General features: G+C 36.0%; 1 protein-coding gene across 1 annotated transcript; it reads right to left on the minus strand.

The window, feature by feature from the left end:
* Positions 1-3,092: 3,092 nt before the first annotated feature.
* Positions 3,093-12,326, minus strand: LOC119479339 (tumor necrosis factor receptor superfamily member 12A). The gene is made up of 5 exons (XM_037754807.1): positions 11,855-12,326; positions 7,661-7,759; positions 7,405-7,548; positions 5,295-5,343; positions 3,093-4,687 (listed from the first exon to the last, which is right to left on the minus strand). The coding sequence occupies exons 1-4, from the start codon at positions 11,940-11,942 to the stop codon at positions 5,303-5,305; spliced, it is 372 nt and encodes a 123-aa protein (XP_037610735.1). The 5' UTR covers positions 11,943-12,326; the 3' UTR covers positions 3,093-4,687; positions 5,295-5,302.
* Positions 12,327-12,339: the final 13 nt, after the last annotated feature.

A 12,339-nucleotide genomic window follows, 5' to 3' on the forward strand; every position in this document is an offset into this window, starting at 1 on the left:
TGTGTAATTAAAAAAAAAAAAAAAAAAGCATATACCACATGTTCTGATTTATTGGATTTTCAGTGCTCAAATGTTTGCTCACTATTTAATTCATATTTATATAACTATTTTGTCACTTTGAAACGTAGATTTTTACTTCTTTGTTAGAACCTAGTTTAGAATATAAGCAAATTATTGAAAATAAAACTAGTTGAAATTAATTAAAAGACTTGGAAAAATACAGTGTTTCTTGTCCATACTCTTCCAAATGATAGTGAATGTATGTATATGGGTTTTATGCTATGACTTTTTTTTATGACATACTATACTATGACTTTTTTCGAAATACTGTCCTGAGATTTTTTTCTACTTTTTTCGACATACTATGACTTTTTCATGACTTTCTTTGACATATTATACTATGATTTTTTTAAACTTTTTTCAACATACTATACTATGACTTTTTTAACACTTTTTTTTTTTTAAATACTATAATATGATTTTTTTCAATGTACTATACTGTGAAATTTTTCCGACATATTATACTATGGCTTTTTTTGTGAAAAACTTTTTATGAGCTCATGTTAACAAAAAAGAACATGTATACATATACAGATATGGTTCCAAAACAGTTTACCTTAACATAAACCGGTATGTCTGCACAAACAGATACAGGCGTACCTTGCACCTATGTACACATGACCTAAATCCATATCATTTACTTATATGCAATGTATGCACACATACTTGCGCATGCATACATGCACCCACGCATGCACGCACACACACACACACACACACACACACACACACACACACACACACACACACACACACACACACACACACACACACACAGACACATCTTCTGACAAGAGATTCAACAGCTATAAGAGCTTTATGGACATTATGGTCTTTTCCTTAGCACCATGAGATCGTGCAACAGAGAGCTCTAGAGTCAAAATATCGAACAAGTTCCACCAATGGTTTAATGACGATGTGTGTGGCATTTTCCACTGTACTACTAGGACTTGTTTTGCAGCAGTTAGGCCGGACAGCCACATTTTTTCATGGACAGACGTAGGGACCTTAGAATTGTCATTTAGTAAGCATAATAAAGGGCAACATGGAATGTCCTTGTTGAGAATTTCTGATAAAGATTCAGTGACTTATAACCGAAAATACTATACCTCAGACCATCCTCAAAACAAGTGTAGAAGTACTTATACAACCTTGTGGATAAAATTGACAAAGAGGAGCCGGAGCTAACTTGATCCAGTGTCTAATTATAGGCGTTAAATAAGTTCTATGTACGAATCTTATTTTAACATACTGTACTATGACTTTTTTGTGACTTTTTCAACAAACTATGACTTTTTTTTACTTTTTCAAAATACTATACTGAAATTTTTTGACATACTATACTATGAATTTTGTCATAGTATAGCATGTCGAAAGATTTCATGAAAAAAGGTCATAGTATAGAATGTCGTAAAATTTCAATGAAAAAGGTCATAGTATAGTATGTCGAAGAATTTCATGAAAAAAAAGTCAGAGTGGAGCATGTCGAAAAATTTCATTAAAAAAGGTCATAGTATATAGCATGTCGACAAATTTCATGAAAAAAAGGTCATAGTATAGTATGTTGAAAAATTTCATGAAAAACAGTCATAGTATAGTATGTCGACAAATTTCATGAAAAAAAGGTCATAGTATAGTATGTTGAAAAATTTCATAGTATAATATGTTGAAAAAAGTCTTTTAAAGTCTTGATAGTATGTGGAAAAAATTAATAAAAATCTCATAGTATATGACGTCGAAAACGTCTTAAAGTCTTAGTGTATAATGTCAAAAGAAAGTCACAATCTAGTATGTCGAAAAGGTTTTTAAAAAAGTCATAGTGTAGTATGTAGAAAAATGCCATAAAAACAATCATACGAAGAAGACGACGAAGAAAGACAGTATAGTAAGTCAAAAAAGTCATAGTTTAGTATGTCGAAAAAAGTCATAAGTAAGTTATAGTATAGTATGTTGAAAAAAGTATTTTGACATTTTTTTAGACATACTATACTATGAAATTTTTAGGACTTTTTCGCCATACTATGCTGTTTTTGTTTATGATTTTTTTGACATACTATACTGTGATTCTTCATGACTTTTTTAACATACTATACTATAACTTTTTAATGACTTTTTTTAGACATACTATACTATAACTTTTTTATGACTTTTTTTAGACATAGTATACTACGCAGGGCCGGCTTCAGGTACAGGCCATATAGGCGGCCCTCTAGGGTGCCACCTTCTGGGGGGCACTGGTCGGCTTCTACAAAACAAAGATGCAGGTGGGCACCCTTTTTCATTTTCTGCATCGAGGTAACAAATTAACAAATAAATAAAAGAAATACACTTTGCAGCCCTGTAACTCTCTTTGTGATGAAACTGACTAAACACTTTTAATTTAATTTAATTAATATCATAATAAATACAGTTTTTTATGAAAATAAAAATCTAAATTTTTGTCCTGAAACCATCTGATGTGTGTTGCGGTTTACGGGGCCCGGGTTAGGGTTCTTGGGGGTTGAACGCTGATCTTAGAGCGGCGGGGGAAGGGAGGACTCCAAATTTCGCCTAGGGCATCAAAATGGCTAGAGCCGTCCCTGATACTAAAACTTTTTATGACTTTTTTTTAACATACTCTCATATGACTTTTTAGAGCTTTTTTTCGGCATACTATACTATGACTATTAATGACTTATTTTAACATACTATACTATGAGTTTTTATGATTTTATTGTCATACTAAACTATGACGTTTTATGATTTTTTCGGAATACTATACTATGACTTTTTCAGACATACTATACTAGGATTTTTTTTATGACATACTATACTATGACCTTTTTACAACGTCGTATACTTTGACTTTTTCTGACATTTCTATGACATACTATACTATGACTTTTTATGATATTTTATGAGATACTATACTATGAAAGTTTTTATGACATTTTTATTACACACTATAATATGACTTTTTAAATGACATACATATTTAGATACTGAAGAAGATTGGATCAGTTTTTGCGGTTTGCATATCAACAAGACTTGCATTATAATTGGAAATTCTCAGTTTTATTGTGAAAATACATTTGGTATGCATAGCAGTTTATAAGACTGCATAAAGTAAAAGAAGCCAGTGCATTTACAGTATATACAATTAGAAATAGAAAGCAAGAGAAATAAGCCGTAAATGTTAGTTATTGCTCAGTATCATCGTTAGCTGGCCTGGTGGAAGTTTAACAAAAATCTTCACTGGAGTCCCTTTAAAAAATGTGCTTGTTCCTCGCAGTTGATGTAAAACAACACCGCAAGATATTTAAAAATAAATAATCTAAAGCTCTAAATAAGAAAAGAGAAGAGGAAGTTTCTGTATTTTAAGTAATTCCCTAATTTTGCTGCCTGAGGGCAAGCAGTTCACCCACAAGCAGACAGATCCAAAATATGACCTGAAACATTGTCAGCCACATAAAATACATCAGTAACCACATACTGCTGATGTTTTGAAGATAGATGAAAACATCCTGAACTAAAAAAAGAAATGGAACGCAACAACCGTGGCCACCGTGGTTCTCGTTGGTTTCGATGACTACAAAATTACAAACAGGCCTCTCGACATATATCTTCAGATCTGAAACGATTTGACAGGTCAGAGTTAGTAAGCATCGTGATTCTGTAGCTCCACCTAAAACACTGTAGGTCCCATACTTTCACGACAGTACAGACCTCGCAACATTCCCACATGTTTTCAGTTTGGCATTGTTTTGTCTAGTGTTTCAAACATCCTGTCCTACGACACTGGGACAGTAACGTGTGAATTCTGGGGTTGTGATAGAGAAACGGCTAACATCTCTTAAAACCTAGCAACATTTAAAACAGACAACAATATTGTAATAACCTACAACAAACTGTCTGTGTTGGTCTCAGGAGACCCAGTAACAGTGAATGAGTATAGTTAATCAACAGCTTTCTCACTGTATCAGGCGACTAAAAGAGCAGGTACACACAGGTACTGGCGGGGACAAAAGCTGGAAGACATTTCACCTACTGTAAAAATAGCTACATTCAAATGGCCTTAATGTGCCTAACAGTACGTCTTACTCACATGTGATTTATCGTTAAGAGGCTGTCGTGGTAAATGACCTGCAGATAGACCCCGTCTAACCTTACTGAATAGCAGGAGATCAAACTGCAGCCCAGCAGGCAGCAGTAGCTATGTTACATTCATCGGAGTCCTGCTGGATAATACAATACAGGGTTTGGAAAGCATCCATCTCTGTGAAGAAAGGACTGCCGTTCTTATCTGAATCAAACATCTGTAAAATCCACAAAGGTCTTCCAGACCGAAATAATATTTAAGTAGAATATAAAGGCCAACAATATCTGAGAATGATACCACTAATATAATGTTGTTACTATTCCTACAGAGGTGTCAGAGTTGCTCCTGTGGTCACTGTTGGATCTACACTGAGTGTGAGAATTGAGCACATTTCTTCACTCAACAGTCTAATAAATTAAAATGGTCCAATTCTAGTGAAGAGATACCCTGCAGTCAGAGTATACATTTCATGGTCCAGAGGTTCCTCCATCCGGCTCTGAACCAGTCACTGCTTGGTTCTGTCACATCTGTTTCCAGAGGAAGATGAGGCTGTGGAGGCAATGGCAACGATTACAATCACAGTCGCATTACGGGCAATTTAAGGTACATTTACAGCAAACAGCATGCTTTGATTAGGATCTGACCAATATGGACTTTTCACAGCTGGATTGAAACTGTTGATATCTGTTGCTGATATTTAGTAGTTTACATAAAAAATCTGACATTATGCCAAATCAACTATGTATCACTTGTACTTTAATTACGATATTTCGATCCTCAAAATTTTTTTTTTTGAACTTTTCTAAATTCATAGTCCTTTTTTTGTTTCTTTCATAGAGTTTTTTATCCAATTCTCCTTTCTAAAATACTTTCTACAGTAATTGTTATATGCCAAATATATGCAAATACCTTTAAAAACTATGTGGGTTCGGTTTTTACTTCGAAAATGTGATTTAGTTTTATTTCTGTTCAGTCAAAATGTCTCTAAAATATTGTTTGTTTACATTCAAATTGATGCAGTTCTTACATACTGTAGGTTATTACCCACAAACTGGCTGAATTAAATCATATCCACTCCCGTCTTCCATCGGGAGTATGTAATTCAAATTCACATATTGGTCAACCCTTGTTGTGACAAAGTTAAAATTATACTTACTGAAATGTTTAAGCTTGGTAAAGTGGCCCCGCAGTTTCTTCAATGGGTTCTGGAATAAATCAAGACAAAAATTAGCATTTACAATCCCAACAAAGCGAATGCATATCTAAATCATCTGTAATATTTTTCACAGCAGACATTGTGACTTGTTATAGTAGGAAATGCACAGATGTTAATGGCTCTGTTCACGTGACCCAGTAAATGTGAAAGAGAACCAGCAGACACAATACCAGGAGCCTGAAACTGAAGCAGCTAAATGAAAAGAATTTAGTTGTTTGCACCTGTGCTTTTCCTACTGTGACTGTTGAAATGACATCTGTGCAAAAAGCCTAATGTCTCTCAAGGTAAGAAGACAAAATGCGACACCACTGCAAAGCCTTCATACCAAACTAGAAATACCGCCTCGCAGTTGTATGCCTTCGCCAACCGGTCAAGTTGCAGTTTTTATACATGTCTCTCCAAAATGTCATCACTATCCTTTTAGACATTTGTGTGCATTTGTCATAATTAGCTTATGAATTATTGAGTTGTGGCCAAAAGCGTGTTTTGTGAGGTCACAGTGACCTTTGACCACCAAATTGTAATCACTTCATCCTTGAATTCAAGTGGACGTTTCTGCCAGATGTAATGAAATTTTCTTCCAAAAAAATCAGAAAAAAAGTCATACTATAATAAATCATAAAAAGTCATAGTATAGTATGTCATAAGAAAAAGTCAGAAAATGTGATAGTATACTATGTCATAAAAAAGACACAAATGCCATAAAAGTCATAGTCTGTCATAAAAAAAGGTTATAGCATGGAATGTCATTAAAGAAAAGTCATAAAAAAGTCATAAATAAGTAATTAAAAGGTCATACAAATGTCATAAAAAATGTCACACAATAGTCAGAGTATAGTTATATAGTATGTTAAAAAATGTCATAATGTCATACAAAAGTCCTAAAAAAATCATAGTATAGTATGTCGTAAAAAAGTAATAAACAAATAGTCATACAAATGTCATTAAATATAGTTTGCCATAAAAACGTTATAAAAAGTCTTAGTATAGTGTGTCATAAAAAGTCATAGTATAGTATACCATCCTGTGACCCTGAATAGGATAAGCAGCTACAGATAATGGATGGATAGTATGCCATAAAAATTAATGTATGTCAGGAAAAACATCATAAAAAATGCCATAAAAAAGATCATAAAAAGGTCATAAAAGGTCATGGGATAGTTTGTCATTAAAAATGTAATAAAAAGTAATTAAAAAGTCATAATAGATCACATAAAAAAGTCATAGTATAGTTTGTTATAAAAAGTCATAGCATTACACACATAAAAATGTCATGAAACATGTCATAATTAATAGACTGATATTAATACCAAAATAGGCTATATATCATGATTTATTGGGAGAAACCAAATCAGACAATCAGCACCCCCATATAGCCCGAATGAAATGATCCTTTGTTTCATGACTATATTTTTGCCGCCACTGCGACAATTCAACTGTGAGATTGGCTGTTGAATCGGGCTTCTTAGATCGAATCGTCAAATAGTCGACTGTTCGGGGCCACCCTCATAGTATAGTATTTCCAAAAAAGTAAAGTATGTCATAAAAAAAGTCATAAAAAATGTCAGGTCATAAAAAGTCAAGGGAACTGCACTCAGCGTGCTCATGTTTACCAAGAATCACTTTGCACCAGGGACACAACATGGTTTTTAAAGCATTGCTTGAACCCCAAAGTAATGTTTGTCATCAATAACTCATCTCTATCATTCTTGAATGTCACACAAATAAGGTTTTCACTCTGTCCTCACAGAAAATGTATACTGTAGTTGACAAATGTTGTTGCCACCTCACAATGGTAACGAAACAAAAACTTTTGAACAAATGCAAAAGCAAATTAAAACCCCATTCAAATTAGGCATTGAGAAAACCCTTTTCTTTTCTGAGATTTTAGGGTATGCAGTGTGAGAAACTAATATTAAAATTACCATTTTTGCAGAACAGATTGTCATTTAAGCTGAAGAAAATGTGTATTTATACATAAAAATTATATCTGATGCACTTGTAAATGTCATAAAATCTAATCTCAGATTTCAAATTGAAAGAATCTCACCACGTAGAGGTCGTTTGTGTGACTTGCGTCGATGCACCATGACCCCGATAATCAGCGCAGCACCGACCAGCACGACGGCCAGCACCGAGAAGCTCGTGATGGCTGCCAGTTTCCACACGTCAGGTGTCTCATCCACAGATTTACCTATTGGTTGTACAGAAAGAGCTTAAACTGAAAACACTGAAAGAACGGATATAGCTGTATATGAATCATTTAGGGCAGGAAGTCATTTACATTCACTGATTCACTGTCTTACATGTGTTGCATGACGGGGTCTTTGGGTACTTCTTGCATGATGCACACGGCACACAAACGTCCAAATCTGAGTTCCAAAACTCTAAACTGTTACACTGACCTGCACACAGGAAAAAAAATCATCGGTTAGTTCGTTTTCAGGGCAAAACATTTTTCATGTTATATGAAACATAACTCTGCTTAAGCCTTTGAAATATTATAATGTGGAGGTATGATTTACAGACACCATTTGAGACTGTTTCACAAACCAACAAAATATTCCCTGACTCTGGAGTAAAATATATTAAAATAATCATAACCAGGTGACATGCAGGAAAGCAGGAAATACATAAAAAAAAAAAAGTGTAACTTGGAGTGAGCATGTGAGGAACTTTGTGGCTTTCTTCTTCTCTTAAAATGAAAGTGGGAAATTCCTATGGGTCAGACTGCTGATGCAACTTATTTGCAAGAGAGAGAATTACTCAGTAACTTTGTGTGCATGAACAGGCAGTGCGTGAAGAGCAGGATGTGCTTTCAGAGGGCTTCCGTCTGTGTACGTGTGCGACTTCCAGAGAATACCAACGTGTCTGTGAGAAAGAAGTTGCCGGTGGTTTAGCTCTGAGAGAAAACATCTACCTCTGTGGACACAATGGAAAGCTTCGTCTCTCTTTTTGGCAGCCAGACAGCTGAATTAGCCTGAAGATGTGACATAGTTAACACCAGGGTGATTGTTGAAACTGTTTTAGTGTTTTAATAGTGTGTGGTTTTCTCTGCAGGTGCCTGGCTTTGGTTAAGAGGCCCATTAAAACCCCAAGGTCATACATAAAGTAAGACATCAAGCTGAAAAGAACCTCTACAAAACTATATTGCAACACAAAGTCAGCCTATAGGATGAATGAAACAATACCAAACACAACAAAGTTACAGATGGCGTAACAAGGAAATAGTCTACAGATATTTGGAAAGATTAAATGACAATCTTTCTTCCTTCTGACGTGTATTTGCATGGACACCTTGTTTTGTGTCCACCATTTGAACAAAGAGCCATCCTGAGCCTAAACTGAGTCATCATTTGCAGTAATTGTCATGTTCAAACTGGCTGCTTTCATTACCACTGAAAGCAATACCACTACCAGAGAGACGAGTCTGACGTAAACCGAAAGTTAGTTAAATGAATGAATCGGAACCTGCGGCCGCTTCAATGACAGCAATACCAGGTAATGAATATTGCGACATCAAGCTGAGGAGCTGACAAACCAATTTTGCATAGTCTCCCTGGATTTTAATTTTTTGTATCTCATTGTGTGCAGCAGTGACATTCAATGGTGCAGTAAGTATTAAAAACTTATATTTAAAGGTGCACTGTGTAGGATTTGACGGTATCTAGCGATGTAGTTGCAGATTGCAACCAGTTGAAACTTCTCCAAACGTGTAGAACTACGGTGGCCGACGCGAAAATGTGAAAACGCGAAAACGCAAATGGCCTATCTAAAGCCAGTGTTTGGTTTGACCATTCTGGGTTACTGTAGAAACATGGCAGCCGGCTCCATGAAGAGGAGAGGTATGTATATATAAACGGCTCATTTTAAGATAACGAAAACACAACGATTCTTATTTTCAGGTGATTATACACTAAAGAAAACATACTTATTAAAATGATATTCCATTTCTGCCAATAAATCCCCCTAATTGCTGCACACTATTTCGTTAAGAGTACTAGTACCATCCAAAAATGTCTTTTTTAGCATAAACAGAATTGTAGCTGGCAGATGAATGTAGAGGGGTAAAAAGTAGAATATGTACCTCCGGAGTAGAGTAACGTGAACAAGAAATTCTCAAGTACAAGTACCCCAAAATCCCCCAAATTGTACTTAAGCACAGTAGTAGCAGTTACTTTCTAATACTGGTGAATTTACGGCTATTTCTTTTCCTCAATTCATCATTCTAAAATATCAGAAAATAGTGAAAATGTCCTAAAGCCCGAGGTTATGTCTACTAATGTGCTTGTTTTGTCTGACAAACAGCCCAAAATGTGAAGATTTTCAGTTTACTCAAGACAAAGAAAAGCAGAAAATCCTCACAGGTGAGAAGTTCAAAACTAGTTCATGTTTGACATGTTGAGGATAGTAGATAGATAATTGTGGCTCTGGAGTGACCTTACTAAATGATGACGTCATAGTGATGTCATCAAGGTTATTTCAGATTGGGCTCAAGAGGCAAGGATGGTCTAACGAAAGATGCAATTAAGTTGCATTATGGGAAACGTAGGATGCGGTGTTGTTGGAGCTTGACCCATGACTAAAAGATACCTCGGACTCTGCTGGTTTGATTTTGACTATTCTCTGTCTCTTGTGAGTTTACAAACTTTATGGAAGTGCAATACTAAACCGCTGGAGTACCCCTTTAATTTACTGTTTAAACTCTACTTACAAATGAATTCCCTTGGTATCACTCACAAGAACTGAACCTAGACCCAGAAGGAAATGTCAGTTTTCCCAAGAGCATGATCCTACACCCCAAATGTGTAGGAGGGAACGTATTGTATGGGTCATTAGCTGGTCACATAACACAGGACACACAATACCTGTCAACGAGTCAGTGATAGGTCATTACTAAACCAGCTGCAGCCAGAAAGCACTTGCTAAAAAAGTCATGTTTGAGGCATTTTGACCTCTAACTCTTTGGTTATGTTACAGCCACATGCTCAGGCCTCTAGAGACTCTCCACAGCCTGCAAAGCTGGACTGACTCATTTTAGAGCTGTGGTCACAGCAAAAATGTGTCACAGTTCTTGTAAGCATTTGTCCAGATGACTCAAACCCTACATCATCCAGCTGGACTCCCGCTCGAAGGGTTCAAAAGGTCACCGAGAGGAACTGAACCTTGACTGCTGACCGACCTCGGTGCAAAACCCAAAACCACACCTGAGGAGCGGAGCTTTTGTTGCTACACTGTTAAGAATTTCCCAGTAAAGTAACAGTAAAGAACCGGCAGCACGGTTTGCCTTTATGTTACTGTAAAATTAACATTATTATACTGTTGCTGAAATTTACAGCTTTGTACTGTTAATGAAAAATACAGTTTGAACTGGTTGTTTTTTTTAGTAATTTCACAGTATTTTACAGTTAATTTAAAGTTTAAAGATACATTATATAGCTGTTTTTCACCTTTCTTTTACATTATCTTACTGATTTGTTTTAATGCACTATTTAGGTTGTATTTTTTACATACATTTTAATAAACAAAATGTATGTCTATAGCTGGCTACAAGCACAGAATGCAAACCATAACAACATGTGAGTGAAGAACAGAGCTAATTCACTGATTTTCCAATCATGTACAAGAAGAAACTGTTGGTGGTTTCAGTGGGACTCTTTACTACAACTTTCAACACATCCACCAGCCAGCATTGTATTTGAGCAGCAGGGATAATCATTTGACTACATAAGGTTCTTATGATTCAGCACTTAAAATCTGGCAAACAAGAACCAGTCTGAAGCCATTTTTTGTGTTCCCGAGCAGAAGACCTTGGCAGATCTCAGCACCTAGCCTAACAACCAGTGTTTTTGGGTGTGGGGGTGCTGTGTTTTGTCATGAATTTGGAAGGAGGGTGGGTGGACCAACAGCTGACGTCCAGATGTAGAGATGGTTTCACAAGGATAGTATCTAGACAATAAAAGCAAGTTTTTATTTAATGGGTAAATTAAATGCATTTTTGGGAACTTTAATGACTCAGGAAATGGATCTAATTATTCAAGAGTTTAAATTCTCAGTGTAATCTGAGTCTGGGATTAAATCCAAACTTCAGACTGCTGTGGAAAATCAAAAGCTGTTTTTTTTTTTAGTTTCTATGAGACAGTAAAACTATGTCTTTTGAGCAAAAATGGACAGTGCACCCTCTCTCCATGTGGCCTGTCCTTCTCACCATGGGACACGGATGGATGGGGTGAAATAAGGCGATCGGAATGCGGAACCGGTGAGCAATGCAGCTGGTAAAGGAAGCGGCTTTTGTAAGCAGACCCACTATCTGACTCCATTATGTTTAGAGACCAAACCAGACTATCTAAATCCATGTTCACAGAAACAACATTACACATAATAACGCATAAATCAAAAACATATAGAAATAAAAAGGAAAAGTTGTGTAATCACTTGAAAAGAAAAAATAATAATTAATAAAAAAAAAATAAAAATGTTGGAATAAAAAACATACTTACTTTTCTGTGCGCTCACACCGTAGAAATTAGTCACAGCCGCTATAATAAATCCGCAGAGCGCGCAGAGAGAAGCGTTAGAATAAGCCATGATGTTGTCCGCGCGTAAAAAGCTGCTCGCTGTCGGCTACACAATTCCCGAAAGTTCATCTGATTAACAATCCGGTGCTGAGCTTTTTCAGCATGGAAAAGCGAGCATCAGAAGTGAGTCACCCGGAGGAGTCTGAGCCTTGTTTTAATAGCGCACACACCCACGCTAACAGTTCAACTCCTATGAGTCATTTCCTATGTACTGTACTGCTCTGCTCGGATTCTCTCTGCGCGCAACTCCCAGACTCACAGGAAACTCCTCTACCGTAGTATGTGGTCTCATTTGCTTCCCTCCAAAGAAAGTGAGAGTTTCAATTAAAAAAAACACCTCAGATATGAGAGGTTTCAATACATATATTTCATATTTTTATGGCCACACCCTGCAGGGGTTTCTCTAC

This window comes from Sebastes umbrosus, chromosome 20 (assembly GCF_015220745.1).
Source record: "Sebastes umbrosus isolate fSebUmb1 chromosome 20, fSebUmb1.pri, whole genome shotgun sequence".
Taxonomy (NCBI): Eukaryota; Metazoa; Chordata; class Actinopteri; order Perciformes; family Sebastidae; genus Sebastes; species Sebastes umbrosus.

Coding starts and splice junctions, on each gene's coding strand:
- LOC119479339 (XM_037754807.1), bottom strand. CDS start 11,942: ATGGCTTATTCTAACGCTTCTCTCTGCGCGCTCTGCGGATTTATTATA. Junction 7,760..11,854: donor CGGTGTGAGCGCACAGAAAA/GTAAGTATGTTT, acceptor TCCTGTGTGCAG/GTCAGTGTAACAGTTTAGAG. Junction 5,344..7,404: donor ACACAAACGACCTCTACGTG/GTGAGATTCTTT, acceptor GATTTATTCCAG/AACCCATTGAAGAAACTGCG.